This window comes from Mirounga angustirostris, unplaced genomic scaffold (genome assembly GCF_029215605.1).
Source record: "Mirounga angustirostris isolate CCGP_5_RB_7025 unplaced genomic scaffold, mMirAng1.0.hap1 SCAF_3, whole genome shotgun sequence".
In the NCBI taxonomy this organism is placed as follows: domain Eukaryota; kingdom Metazoa; phylum Chordata; class Mammalia; order Carnivora; family Phocidae; genus Mirounga; species Mirounga angustirostris.
The window spans coordinates 54,751,565-54,767,552 of NW_026991711.1; the positions used below are offsets into that span (position 1 = coordinate 54,751,565).

The following is a 15,988-nucleotide window of genomic DNA, read 5'->3' on the forward strand; positions in this document are numbered from 1 at the left end:
TGCCTCTCTCGGTCAAATAAATGAATAAAATCTTAAAAAAAAAAAAAAAAAAAAGGAAAGAAAATGAGGAGGGATATAGAAGACCTGAGTACCACTAACAACTCCAACTGACACTCAACCCAATACACATTTTTGTCAAGTTCACATAAACACTCACTTGTGTTAGGCTACAAAACAAGTCTCAATAAACTGGAAAAACAAAAAACAAAAAGACCCTGAAAGTGTAAAAAGTATGCTCTCTGACCATAACAGAATTAAAGCAAAATCATTAACAGAAAACTATGTAGAAAACCTCCAAATCTCTGGAAACTATACAATATGCATCTAAATAACCCATGTATTAAAGAACAAATCACAAGAGACATTAGAAAAATATTTTTAAAACAATAAAAATGAAAACATAACATAAATTTGTAGGATGCAGCTAAAGCAATGCATGGAGGCAAATTTATAGCTTTGATTGCTTTTATTAGAAATTAAGAAAAAAGAGAAAAAAATCTAAAATTTAAAATTAAAAAAAAAAAAAGAAATGAAGATAAGCCTAAAATCAATTATCTGAAATTCCACTATAGGAGGTAGAGAGTGAGAAGGGAAGAAATAACAGAGTGAAAATCAATGAATTAGAAACAGCCAATAGAGAAAAAAAATCAATAAAGCCAGAAGTTGGTATACTCTGAAAAGATTAACATAATTAATAAACAGCTAGCAGGCGCCTGGGTGGCTCAGATGGTTAAGCGTCTGCCTTCGGCTCAGGTCATGATCTCAGGGTCCTGGGATCGAGTCCCGCATTGGGCTCCCTGCTCCTTGGGAGCCTGCTTCTCCCTCTGCCTCTCTCTCTCTCTGTCTCTAATGAATAAATAAATAAAATTAAAAAAATAAAAATAAAAAAAAATAAACAGCTAGCAAGATTGATCAAGAAAAAAAGAAAAAAATACCATTTAATATTATGAGGAATCAAAGAGAGGACATCACTATAGATCCTACAAATATCACAAGAAAATATTGTAAGCAACCTTATGCCAATAAATTTAACAACTTAGATGAAACAAATTTTTTTGAAAAACAAATTACCAAAGCTGAACAAGAAAAAACAGAAAATCTGAATAATCCTATACCTATTAAGGAAATTTAATTCATAATTTAAAATCTACCTCCCCCAAATGCCAGGTACAGATGACTCCACTATTGAATTCTACAAACAAGAAAAAATGGTAGTAATCCTACACAAACCCTTAAAAAAGAGGAAGAGGAAACAGATCCCAACTCATACCCAATCCAGACAAAGCCATTACAAGAAAAGAAAAACGCAGATCAATAATCCTTCATGAACATGGAGGTAAAAATCTTTAATAAATTATTAGCAAATCAAATCCAGCAATGTATTAAAAAGGTAATACACCATGAGTAAGTAGATTTTATTCCAAGGATACAAGATTGGTTTGATACTTGAAAATCAACGTACTTCACCATATTAACAGAATAAAGAAGAAAAACTGTATGATTAATTGAAAACGCACAAGTTTTAAGGATCCCCTCCTATCAATCCTAAAATGGTTACTCTGTATTTTTGACAAGCTGATGTGATATAAAGAGTTCTATTCCAGAAGTTTGGAGACTGGGTTCAGTTGCCTGGACAAGAGTGTAGGAGTCTAATCATATCCCTCAAAACCTTTACACCCAAGTGTTACATAGGACCAAATGTGTTAATTATGTTTGAAGGGAAGTACAGAGTAAGTGTTAGAAGCACAAACCCTGGTCCCAAACTGTTAAGTTCAAGTTCTAGTTCCATCACATACTACTTGTGATCTTCCAAGCTACTTATCTCTGCCTAAATATTCTTATAAATAATGGCACCTGCTTCATGAGGTTATTGCAATAATTAGATGAGTAAAGCACATAAAACAGGGCCTGACACAGAATAAGCACTATATATGAATTTGCTATGATGGGGGCACCTGGGTGGCTCAGTTGGTTAAGCATCCAACTCTTGATTTCAGCTCAGGTCATGATCTTGGGGTTGTGAGACTGAGTCCCCAGGCTGGGCTCTGCGCTGAGCATGGAGCCTGCTTGAGATCCTCTCTCCCCCTCCACCCCATTCGAGTGCACATGAGTGTGCATGCTTTCTATCTCAAAAACAAACAAAAAAAATTTGCTGTGATGACAGTGGTTTTGATGTGCCTTCAAAGTGATGGAAAAAAGAAAATTAGAGAAACGTAACCATGTAAGAATGGAGCAAAGAATTCAAAGTGGTTTGTAGAGTTCAAAACTATGGGAATAATAACAAAAGGCAAAAGGAAAAACCAGGGTACTACTTTCTATTATTTCCTTCCCCTTCAAGTATTAATCTTCAGTGCACCTGGGTGGCTCAGTTGGTTAAGCGTCTGCCTTCGGCTCAGGTCGCAATCCTGGAGTCCCGGGACAGAGCCCTGCGATGGGCTCCCTGCTCAGTCGGGAGTCTGCTTCACCCTCTGCCCCTCCCCCTGCTCATGGTTTCTCTCTCTCTCTCAGATAAATAAAATCTTAAAAAAAAAAAAAAGGGGGGCGCCTGGGTGGCTCAGATGGTTAAGCGTCTGCCTTCGGCTCAGGTCATGATCCCAGGGTCCTGGGATCGAGTCCCACATCAGGCTCCGGGCTCAGTGGGGAGCCTGTTTCTCCCTCTGACCCTCTCCCCTCTCATGCTGTTTCTCTCTCGCTCGCTCTCTAAAAAATAAATAAAATCTTAAAAAAAAAAAAAAAAAAAAAGTACTGATCTTCCAATCCAGAAATACAAAAGTCAAATGAATCAGAGCTTACATTGTCAATTTTCTGCTAAGGAATGAGGAACTGGGACTTTTTATATTTTTCTTGAGGCTCACAACATTTCCCAGCTTAGTATCATATTTTAATGCAATATTTATCAAACCACTGAATTTTTTCAAACCTATAAATCACCCTTTAGGTTTGTGGCCTTTTAAAATGAGTTTTCAATTTGGAGGACCCCCAGTCATAGCCCAAACCAGTTTGAAAAAAACAATTTTGGAGAGCTACAAAACTATGCTTAACTTCTAACATGGCAAAACAAAAACAAAAAACTAACATGCAAAATCCGGAACAGATATCAAACTAATACTTGGAAATATTACTCATTGAAATTTTCTTTCCTATGTATACCTTAATGATTCTGATGTCCACAGAGCCAAGCACAGCCTCTTGTTTTGCTTCAGTCTTTCTTGAGGGACCCCCTCCTTGTTTAAAACTCTTTCTGGAAAAGCACTAGTCATGTTTAAGATCCTCTATACACCTTTGTATTACTTCCTAAGTTGAGACAGATCATAACTATGATGATACAACTGTTAAAATCTGTGAGGAATAAAACTGCTCCTCTCCATTTAGAATCCACTTAAATAAGCAGTCTTCTAGATACTATCCATGGTTCAGAGAAAGCCCACTTTATTTCTTTGGTTTATTTCTTCCAAAGTCCCTATGTGTCAATAGCCTATCCTATAGCCAGAATTTACAATGGAAGTTGGAAACTTGCTAGAGACCTGGATGGCTTAATAAAGCTGAATTCAAACTGCATACAATAATTCTTAAGCCTTAGGAATGTAAAGCAAGGGCTTTTCCCTTCAGGCAAGGCATTTTAAACAATTAGTAAAAACTTCATATACGATAAAATTTATCTTTTAATAGATACTATCTTCTCTACAAGAAAAGGCTATGCATTTCTGTGCAGGAAGACAGCAAATATAACACAGAGAACAACTATAATGAAAGGCAATACAGTTGGCTTTTTTTAGATTTTTAAGTCCCTAAACCTAGGCTTTACATCAGCTCTCCCACATACTAGCTTTGTAAACTTGTCTTCTTTAAGCTTAAGTTTCTACAAATGAAGCAGTGGGACCTCAAAGATGCCTCTCAGTTTCCTTTCTTCCTTCTAATTTAAAAATGGTGGCTGCCTCAAAATGAAGACATGAGGGGCGCCTGGGTGGCTCAGCTGGTTAAGCGTCTGCCTTCAGCTCAGGTCATGATCCCAGTGTCCTGGGATCAAGTCCCTCATATGCTCCTTGCTCAGCAGGGAGCCTGCTTCTCTGCCTGCCTGCCACCCCCCCTGCTTGTGTGCACGCAAATAAAGACATGAGAATGAAAGTATTAAATGTTTTATCTTAAGAGAGAGAAGAGAGCATTAGTGTAGCTTGTTCTTAAAAGATTCAGTAGTAATCTGGTAATAGCTTTCATTGCTATCACCTGTCATAAATACAAGCGATAAGCAGGAAATGTAATATGTGTTTAAAGAATAACTCCATCTTCATATCAGTGTACTGGAAACAAGAGTAAAGAAATAAATACTGTTTTTCTTAAAGTCAAAATAAAAACAAGAGGAGGCAACCATCTGTTAAGAAATACTCTGATAAAACCAAAGTAGTTTATATTTCAAAATTCCAGTTGCTTTTAACCAGCTACCATAGTAAACCATGGTCCATTAAAAAAGAAGAAAAAAACCCCTATGTTACGTATACATCTAAACATTATCCTTCATATTAAATCCCAACTCCTTCTCCTTCAATATCTTCCAACTATACAAACAGTGATTATCTCTAGCTTAATCAACATTAAAAGTGCCGCCATCTTCATCCAATTACACTCAAATCTTCCCTTCTTTCTACACACTCACTTGTAGACCCTGTATTCTTACCTTCAGTACAGCTCTTATTGTGATTACACATCTTGTCCAGAGACATAGACACATGAATTCTCTCCTGGCTGGTAAAGCCCAAATAAATTGACCATGCAGAGCCAGGTTTCCATAACAGAAGAGCAAAGACTTATTCACTAAACATATGCTGATTATCTATATGAACGCTCGGTTTAGAATTGCCATGCTACAACAGATCAATAACATACTCACAACTTTTAGGTGACCCTAAAAAAAGATGCTAGATTAAGCTGGTTTGTTGTCATCTTTAAAGGTTAGACAGATATCCTGAACTGTACATCACTGGCTACTCAGAAAGAACCTTGAAAGGATTCCATTTCATCCAGTCTTTAAATCACACAGGCTGATTCGACACAAGTAGAGGGTTACTGTGTTCTCCAAATGAGGTAATTTACGTAAATGTGCTCCATAAAAAAAAACAATGCTCTATATACATGTAAGGAATTCTGTCATCCACTTTGTCACAAAGGACCTCTCTTCACCCACCAAAGGTGCCATAAACATGTTAAGACAAGGGCTCTTGAGAGTAGAAAAAAGACATTAACTTTCTTTCCTGTATCTATTAGAATTTTCTTTGATTCCATTAATGGAATATTATCTCTTCCCCTTTCTATTCTGTCATTGTATTATTTATAGTATTTTGCCTTTTTCTCCCACAACTGAGCAACACATTTCCTCATTTCTCAAGTTTTCCTTTATCCCATGCTAACATCAAATGAAAAATGTGAAGATTAAAGAATGTGCTTGACACATCTTGTCCTCAGAAAGACACACATGAAAGGATGCTCCTGAGGCACAGTATACATCAAATTCAAAAAGCAACAAAACAAAACAAACCCACTTGTAACGACTGAGGCTATGACTCACCTTCTGGCTCACTCTCTGACCCTGAGAGGTTGCCATAGCTGCTCATTAGTGAGCACAGGGCTGGTGTCACTTCCTTGGGTATAACAGTACGTGGTGGTTTCTCCTCTTTATCAGACTCTGAAACAGAACAGGAAAGAAGTAATACAGTATACCAAACATATCCACCACCATAAAAAAGAAAGCTGACAGCCCCCCAGGTCCTTCATATGTTAGTGAAAAGTCACTTTTGATCATTTCCTTAATCTTCCCCAAAAACAAAATTCAGGAAACCTGAACATTTTCCCTTGGTTTAAACCACCGTGGTCAGAGAAGCTACTTGCCCCAAAGAGAAGACAGAGGCCAATGGAAGCTATAACACAGCTCAGTTACTTACCATGCTTCACAGGTTATGGAATTTGCGCCTTCTCTAAATTAATTATACAGTCTTTGCTACTACTTTTATTTAGGCTATTGTGCTATTAATTTTATTAAGGTAGTAGAAAGGCCAAGGCCAGAAATTCATTTAACTTCACTGGATTAGGATGATTGACTATAAAAATTAGATTTAGGAATAAATAATATAAAAATATCTACCTTTTTTGTTTTTATTTTATTTTATTTATTTGAGAGAGAGAAAGAGAGAGATTGGGAGAATGAATGGGAGGAGGGGCAGAGGGAGAAGTAGACTCCCTGCGGAGCAGGGAACCCAACGTGGGACTCGATCCCAGGACCCTGGGATCATGACCTGAGCCAAAGGCAGACACTTAACTGACTGAGCCACCCAGGCACCCTACCTTTTTTGTTTTTAAGACTGGTGTTGAGGACACAAATAATATTTAAACCATTCCATATATAAAGGTTTAGTCAAAGAGTTATGCTGAAATGAATTCACCCAAAGTTTTTATCATTTAGAACTTCTAAGAACTTAAGTAAACAAGCCAAGCCAGAGAATTTGGCAAGAATCAAAGAGCCTGCCAAAGGTAGTGTTTGATCAGAGCCCAGTGAGCCTAGTTGTAGCCTCAGGATACCACCTATTACATTTGTTTTTGGCAGCCCTAAAAATGTATTAAATCTAGTCTAAACAACCAATAAAAAACAGAGCCTCACTGAAGAATGAAGACAGGAAGTAACCTGTCTATGTAATGTACCAGCTCAACCCACAACCAATATGAAACGTTTCAAGACAGCATTTAACATTCACCAAGTCAGGGGCGCCTGGGTGGCTCAGTAGTTAAGCGTCTGCCTTCGGCTCAGGTCATGATCCCAGGGTCCTGGGATCGAGTCCCACATCGGGCTCCCTGCTCAGTGGGGAGCCTGCTTCTCCCTCTCCCACTCCCCCTGCTTGTGTTCCCTCTCTCGCTGTCTCTCTCCCTCTGTTGAAAAATAAATCTTTAAAAAAAAAAAAAAAAAAAAACATTCACCAAGTCAGTCCAGGGGAAAACAAAACAGGCCAGTAGGAATGGGGGTACTTCCATGTGAATATAGACCTACCACCTGGTGGTAGATGAAGTTAAATCCCCTCTCCTCCACCCATCCACGCTACCCAGCACCACGCCCTCTGAAAACTGCTCCTTGTCTATTTTAAGCTAACTTAGTATCTTTTCTCATGAACTGATAAGGGGAAAGAAAAATAATGCAGTTCTACATACAAATTACTAGTGGACTAAACAGAAATCTACAACAGTATTAATATGGAGACTGTTCATCTCACTGAATGATGATAAGCCAAACTATTATTTCCTTCGAAGACCCAAAGAGAGATACTAAAAAGCATAACACAGTTGACTATAATGCTCTTTTAAAGTACGATCTTATTTAATCCTTAGGAGGCATCATTTTCACTATTAATTACAGATAATGAAACCAAAATTCAGAGAATCTGAGTAACTTTTCCTTCAGGTAACAAAATTATACAACAGTTGGACAAAGTTAAATCTGGGCTATTTGACTCCAAATCCCAATTCTTAACTAATGGGCTAGAATCTCTCCTACAGATACATAAAGTCCTCATATTAAAATGAAGCCATCCTACCAAAATGTCTCTATGGTCAATAATAATGCTAATAAATGTCTTCTTCCATCTATAGTTCCGTTTCTCTGTTCCCTGTTACAGCAAAACTCTGAATCCAAATCCCAATTTCTTAACTAATGGGCTAGAATCTCTCCTACAGATACATAAAGTCCTTTTATTAAGATGAAGCCATCCTACCAAAATGTCTCTATGGTCAGTAATAATGCTAATAAATGTCTTCTTCCAGCTATGGTTCCATTTCTCTGTTCCCTGTTATAGCAAAACTCTAAACAACTATCTGATGTACTCAAACGTAAACAAGTACAAGCTACAGGAGGGAAAGGGTTTGGCTTTGTTCGGTACTGTAACCTCCGAGCCTAGAACAGTACGTAAGTGCTGAACAAATATTTGAAGAACAAACTGCTGCATGAATGAGTAAAGACGAGTTCAAAAAGGCTAACTGGGGGCGCCTGGGTGGCTCAGTTGGTTAAGCAACTGCCTTCGGCTCAGGTCATGATCCTGGAGTCCCAGGATCGAGTCCCGCATCGGACTCCCTGCTCAGCAGGTAGTCTGCTTCTCCCTCTGATCCTCTCCCCTCTCATGCTCTCTCTGTCTCATTCTCTCTCTCAAACAAATAAATAAATAAAATCTAAAAACAAACAAACAAACAAAAAGGCTAACTGGTACAGAACGACAGGGCTAGGAAAAGGTGAAGCCACAACACAAACCTAGTTCTGTCTGGATTTAAAGCTCCTTTCTCTTTCTTTCTTTCTTTTCTTTAATAACATGATTCCATTTTATTTTTAAAAATCATATACATGCGATATGAAAAATATTAAAAGGATATATAACAAAATGTGAGCAGTGGCTGTCTCTGTAAGTTAAGTGGAGGTTTTTAAAATGATCTTCAGTTCTTTCTGTTTTTATAATCAGAATATAATAGAAAAACATAGGAAAATCACAAAAAAAATTGTGAGGAAAGTTATTTCCTCACAATTCAATTCAAGAAGTGGAGGGCAAGGCTTTAATAGACCTACATATCGCCCCTTTTCCTGCCTTCCCTTTTTTAAAAACTTTATATTTGAAACGATTTTAGATTTATACAAATGTTGCAAAGATAGTACAGAGAACTTCCATATACCCTACCATCTAGCTTCCCCCTTACATAACCAGGGCACATTAACATAGCTACCAAATTAACATTGGTACAATACTACCGAAACTACAGACTCTATTATGATTTCACTAGTTTTTCCACTAATACCCTTTTCTTGCTTCAGGATCCAAACCATCACATTACATTATACATTTACTCATCATGATGCCTTATCTGCATCTTCTCTAAATCTGTGACAATCTGTCAGTATTTCCTTGTCTTTAATGAACTTGACAGTTTTGAAGACTACTGGTCAGTTATTGTAGAATGGCTCTTAGGCTAGCGTCTCTCTGATATTTTTTGATGATTACACAGGGGCTATGGATTTTAGGTAGTGCCCTTCTCACGCATCATACCAGGAGTCCATGACATCAACATGACTTACTACTAGTGATGTTAACCTTAAGCTCTTGGTAGTCGGCCTGGTTTCTTTGCCATAAAGTTATGATTTTTCTCTTCCATTGTTCTTTTTTTTTTTTAATGATTCATTAAGTCTAGCCCACATTCAAGGGGAAGGGAATTAAGCTCCCCCCTCTTAAGAGTAAGGAATATAAAAGAAATTTAGACATGTTAAAACTACCACAGTAACTAATATTTAGGGGGAGATATTCTGAAACTACATAATAGCCTGTTTTAAAGTTTTGTCACTAATTTTACCATTCATCAGTGGGTCTTGCCTGAAACAATTATTACTGTGGTATTTTAATGGTGACTTTTTATTTCCTTCATGTCTTCTACATTTATTAATTAGAGTTTTTCCGAAAGATTTGTCCCTCCTTCCCCATTTCCTATTTGTATCAGTATGGACTTGTGAATATTTATTTTATTCTTTGGGTTATAATCTATTATTATTTATTTTGTGGCTCGAATTGTTCCAACTTTGGCTATTCGGGGCATTTTCCAGTTGGTCCCTATATCCTTCTGACACGCCCACAATCCTGATTGTTTTCTGAGCACTTTCTAACCTTCTGGCACTATTAAGATGCTCTAGGTTCACTTTGTATTTTCTCTGTCCCAGCTCTACAATCAATCATTTCTCCAAAAGGCCCTGGTCTCTTCAATTGGAGAATGGTAAAACCACAATCTGGATGCTTGGTGTACTCATTACCAGAAATGTCACAAAGTTCACTATACTTGAATGTCTCCCCATGGGTAAGAGTTAGGAGTTCACACAAATGAACAATTGCTCCCCTAGGTCGTTCTCCCTCAGTTATGTTTCAGGAATCTATGACATGTAATAATACTTTGAAAAGAGGTATCGTCCTTTTGGCCCTGTTAAAACACCCTCTATAGTGACTTTTCATCTGAAAAACGGGTGGGGTGGGGGGAGCCTGTTCCCAAAGTCCCTTGGATCTACTAGCAGTTCGAATATAGGCATTTTCAGCAGTTGGAAAGATTATGTTGACGGCACTGTACTGGCTGACAAAATAATACTGAAGAAAATTCACTCACTTTTTAACAAAAACAGCCAAAACACCTCTCTCAACTAAAAATGCCAGTATAAAGATAGGAGCAATGAAGATGATAAAATCAAACTTTAAAATGATTATAAAATACCAGCTCAAATAATTTCTCTTACTGTTAAAACCCTAGCAATACTTCTCTTAGAGTAAATCTCACCTCTCTCTCTCTCTCATACATACACACCATGTGCCCTCTGAATATATATATATATATGTAAATATATATAAATCTACAATTTATCATTGGACTATGAATTTCTTGAAGTCAGGGAGAAACTTCTCTGAATTACAATGATGGACAAAGAGAATATAGGACCTCAAGTAAATCCCTACTGAAATGAAAAAAGAAAAAAAACCTGCCCTTTGTAAGTCTTGCATAAGTATAAACACTAGTTGTAAAAGCTTCCCATCTGGATTCTTTCTACAACTTATTTCTTTACTTGTCTCTCCCTCTTCATCCCCCTATTTCTTATTGCCTTTATGAAGTGAAACACAATTACATGCTCTAGCCCCAAAAAGATCTACAGATAGATTAAGTACCCTAAAGAAAATGCAGTATGTTGAAAAAGTCACTCTAAAAAATGGAAACCTTGCTTTATGGTATCCAAGTCTCAAAAACAAACATTAACAACAAGCATTCATGACAGCTGATGTGCTAGTTTATATTCTTATTTTAACATCTACCTTTTAAACACCAGAAGCCCACCTAGCTCAATGTCAGTGCATACAGGATGTTCCCCCAGTGTTCTATGACAACAGCTGTATTTATACTATAACGAATGACTAACAAATTGGATATTCTTCATTTTGTGGATGCTGAGGCACTTCAGTCAGTGATGCCTGATGCACATTACCGACCAGCTCCTCTTTCTAGCTCAGGCGACACTTATTAAAACCACAGGTCAGGAAAGTCATAAAACATGTTGTAGATACACTTAAACAACAGCCACGAAATAAATATGGTGCTAACTACTGAAATACCAAAAAAAGATTTAAAACAACAACATTTTTTTTTTTTTTTAAGATTTTATTTATTTATTTGACAGAGAGAAACAGCGAGAGGGAACACAAGCAGGGGGAGTGGGAGGAGGAGAAGCAGGCTTCCCGCAGAGCAGGGAGCCCTATGCGGGGCTCGACCCCAGGACCCCGGGATCATGACCTGAGCCGAAGGCAGACGCCTAACGACTGAGCCACCCAGGTGCCCCAAACAACAACAACATCTTGAGGACACTAGGTAGCAGAACATACAAGGAACTAAAAAAAAAACATGGCGCCATTAAAGGCATCTAGTGAAAACAGGCCATATTCAAAACTGATAAATTGGGAGACTCCAAATGACCGGCTTTCCCTTTGAAACAATACTAATCCCCAGTTTAAAGCACCTATACAATTACTGAGAGTTCACACAGTACCAACTATCACAAAAAATACTGATTTTCTAAGCATGATCTGAAGTCTGTAAAGATGCTCAAGAACTGCTGTCTTGTTTAAAATATGAATGCTGTTATCTAGATAAGGCTCCAAGCCAAAAAGAAAAAAAAAAAAGGGGGAAGAAAATGTAAGGCATCGGGAGATTTTCATTTTAAAAGTGAAATTAGTGATGAAAAGTATTAACTGCCACCTGAGAACACAAACAGGGCCACATCACTGCAGTGCTACCCCACCAATGACAAGCTGAATAATGAGCACAACAACTGATCTTAAGGTTGGCTCACTCTGGCCCAGGTAGAAGGAAGCTGCCTCCAAACAAGTGTAAGACGGACAGATTAGAGAGTAGACATGCTGAGAAATGTGAAATGAGCATGTGAAAAAATGGTCCACATAGTTTTTTGTAGCTATACCTGGAGTGAAAAGTTGAAGAACCAATGGTCTAAACATTGATTTGGAAAATGTAAACGTCCAAAAGAAATCCCAGGTAAAGGATAACATAAATTTAAATGAAATCCTTCCTACAAAATTTAGTTACCCTAACTTGATCACTGGTTGACTTCCTTAAAGAATGGTATTATGAATTTATAACTTACTTGTAAGATTTTTATATTCAAGACTTACATAATCATCTTTGACCCTCAATATAGGTACATTCCTATCTTTGACCCTCCGTATAGGTAAAGGTTTCCACATTTATACCAAAACAAAATTACTTGAGGTCTCTCATACAATTGCACCTAGGAATCTGACTAAACGGTTTCTACCATGAGGATGAAAGATACTGTTTCTCACATCTAAAGCATCTCCTGAAGAACTAGATACAGGCTTAAATAGAGCAAAATAATCATCTTTTTATTGGTATTTCACCAGATTATCACATACTGAAATACTTCTTTAAAAATGAGAAAACAGGGGCGCTTGGGTGGCTCAGTCCTTAAGTGTCTGCCTTCAGCTCAGGTCATGATCTCAGGGTCCTGGGATCGAGTCCCGCATCAGGCTCCCCGCTCAGGGGAGAGCCTGCTTCTCCCTCTCCCACTCCCCCTACTTGTGTTCCCTCTCTCGTTGTGTCTCTCTCTGTCAAATAAATAAATAAAATCTTAAAAATAAATAAATAAATTAAGTAAGTAAGTAAGTAAGAGAAAACAGCGGCGCCTGGGTGGTTCACTCAGTTAATCATCTGCCTTCAGCTCAGGGCATGATCTCGGGGTCCTGGGATCAAATCCCGCAACAGACTCCCTGCTCAGCAGGGAGCCTGCATCTCCCTCTCCCTCTGTGCTCTCCCTCTCTCCCCACCCCCTTCTCTCTCTAAATAAAATCTTAAAAAAATAAAAATAAAAATGAGAAAACAGAGGGGGGCCTGGCTGGCTCAGCCCATAGAGCATGCAACTCTCAATCTCAGGTTCATGAGTTCAAGCCCCATGTTGAGTGTAGAGATTACTTTAACAAAAAAAAAAAAGAAGAAGAAAGAGAGAAAGAGAACAGAATTACCCATCTACCAAAGGCACTGACCTCTCAAGCTAACAGAATGAAGACTATTCAACATTACAGAGTCCCTTGAATGCTCATTTAGAGAATGGCATGAAGTGAAGAATTACATAATTTTCAGATTAGTAACTTACTAATTATAACAGTAGTGTTTGTATTTGTGTTTCAAGTATTTTAATGACATGAAAGTTTATATTTGGATACAGACGGTTTTTATCAAGGTCATTTTAAATCTGAAGAAGTGTGTGGGCTCTAACATCTTTTGAAGGAAAAAAATCAGTGCCCAAGAGTAAACTCAGTGCTGTCCCCAAATGTCATCTGCCTTTTCCTTGCTATCAGCAAGGATAAAAAGATGCCTTTTCTAAACTCTCTTCCACATCTCAACTATCCTAGGCTCATACAATATTTTTTTTTAGATAAATTCAGACTTCGCATTTAGAAGAAGCAGTTAATCTAGGGGCGCCTGGGTGACTCAGTCGTTAAGCGGCTGCCTTCGGTTCAGGTCATGATCCCAGGGTCCTGGGATCGAGCCCCACATCGGGATCCCTGCTCTGCTGGAAGCCTGCTTCTCCGTCTCCCAGTCCCCCTGCTTGTGTTCCCTCTCTCGCTGTGTCTCTCTCTGTCAAATACATAAATAACATCTTTAAAAAAAAAAAAAAGCAGCAGTGTCTAGTGGAATTCGATTCTTAAATTCAAACTCTGGCACTGCTGCCAACTAACAGCCGGGCTAAGGTAAATTACTTACCCTGTGTTTCCCAGTTCTAAAATGCAAGTAGCAACAGTACATTTGCATTGTAGAAGGAAAAGAGTTAACACGTATAAAGCATATAGAGCACCTTAAGAACCTTACTCAATTAAGTGTTAGCTGGTGTTAAAATAATTACTATTATTCTAACTAAATTATATCTTATTATTCTTAGCCTAACACTCCCTATGCCAAGATCCTTTCCCTCCTAATTCAGTCATTGAATTAGTTATCCCATTTCTTGCCACCCATAAGTTTAATTATTTGCCATGTGCTTATCATAGAAGTCATTGTCTTCCAAGCTAAACAGAGCCTACCAGCATCAGTTCACCACTAATACTACTCCTCTGCAGAAGAGAAAATACATACAGTAAGATAAAGCCTCATGATGTTATTTGAAGGAAAGATGGTAGAAATATTTACATCCACATTTTCATTTTTCAGAAGGGAAAATGGAGTCTCAGAGGCTGGATAATATCTCTGTGTGGTTAGCAGCATTCTGGTCCTTTAATTTTTCAACTTATTAATAAGCAAGAGTCAGGGAATTCAAAGCTAATATAAATATATTCTATGTGCTGAGGAAGAATAGTATCAAATACAATGAAATATTATTATTTACCCAAAGAGATCATATTAATGCTCAGCAGCATAAATAATACTGGCTTTCACTGAAATTACCCACCTCATAGGTGGGGAAAAATTAACATAATTGAGCAAATTTGAATCTACAGCATCAATACATGCAAAACAATCTTTTTTTTTTTTTAAGATTTATTTTAGAGAGAGAGTGAGAGCGTGGGGGGAGGGGGAGCAGCAGAGGGAGAGAGAGAGAGAATCCCAAGCAGACTCCCCTCTGAATGCAGACCCCGACATGAGGCTCCATCTCATGACCCTGAGATCATGACCTGAGCCGAAAATCAAGAGTCAGAGGTTTAACCAACTGAGTCACCCAGGGGCCCCCGTACAGAACAATCTTAAGAACATTTCCAAGATTACACCATACTATGAAAATTACCCAATATCATCTTTCTTCCACATCCTGCCTGCCTCATGCACCCACTACTCCCCAAGATTCAGAAAAGATGTCCTGAAATGAGGGTTTTGACAAGACACTCCTCCTAGGAATAAAAACAAAAGCATTGGGCGCCTGCGTGGCTCAGTTGGTTAAGCGACTACCTTCGGCTCAGGTCATGATCCTGGAGTCCCTGGATCAAGTCCCGCATCGGGCTCCCTGCTCGGCGGGGAGTCTGCTTCTCCCTCTGACCCTCCCCTCTCTCATGCTCTCTGTCTCATTCTCTCTCTCAAATAAATAAATAAAATCTTTAAAAGAAAAAAAAAAAAAAAAAGCATTGTTCTTTTTTTTTTCTTTTTAACGTATTTGCCATTAAATTCTCCACAAACAATGCTGTGAAGAATCAACTTCAGCATCACGATCTATACACTTATAAACATGCTACTTTCCTTTTAACTTACCAGAATCAGTGTTTACCAAAACACCCAGAGGGTCTGCATTTGCCTCAGGTGGATCTTCAGGCTTCGAATCACGCAAGCAATTGCCAGATCCAATGGCTGCTTTCTGTCCAACACGGTCATTTTTCCACTTGTGATGCCTGCCAGGACTTCTGATCTTTGCCATCTGTGAATGTCTGGACATCCCCTTCATCTTGCTGGAGTGAGAAAAATGCAATTCTATATATAAAAGGCACTGACCTCTCAAGAAAAATCGAAAGGAGAGTACTGAATGCAAAAGAAACTTAGCTGCCCTATCAATTATTTGTAGCCTAGTATATTAAAGAAATCAAAATAAATAAACTCAATGGCTTCCAAAGACAGACAACTTTATGGTAGATATTTAAAAGAATAATATACCACAATATACTATACCTTATCAATTCTGAGATGCCTATTTCCTCCCATATTTTAACCCCTCTGAAAATGGTCTATGTTGTATGATCAACAGCAGGTCAATTTAACCAGAATTCTTTCATTCTGATTGTACATAAAATAAGTGTTTCTTAGATTTTAAAGTGTGTTAACTGTTGTCTCTTCATTCTCCAGGAGCCTTCAAGTTTCTGATGCATTTACAAATATACTGCCTTGTTTGATCTTCACGCTAACTCTTTGAAAGTAGATTAGACAGGTACTATTCTCTTCACTT

The 15,988-nt window shown here is 38.0% G+C and overlaps 1 protein-coding gene across 1 annotated transcript in view; it reads right to left on the reverse strand.

The window, feature by feature from the left end:
* The window catches only part of NUFIP1 (nuclear FMR1 interacting protein 1), a 49,587-nt gene that overhangs the window by 4,920 nt on the left and 28,679 nt on the right, over positions 1-15,988 (reverse strand). Inside the window, exons 7-8 of the mRNA XM_045869482.3 lie at positions 15,304-15,497; positions 5,561-5,677 (exon numbers count right to left, since the gene is read on the reverse strand). Coding sequence (XP_045725438.1) covers positions 5,561-5,677; positions 15,304-15,497 — 311 coding nt within the window. The remainder of the gene's footprint in view (positions 1-5,560; positions 5,678-15,303; positions 15,498-15,988) is intronic.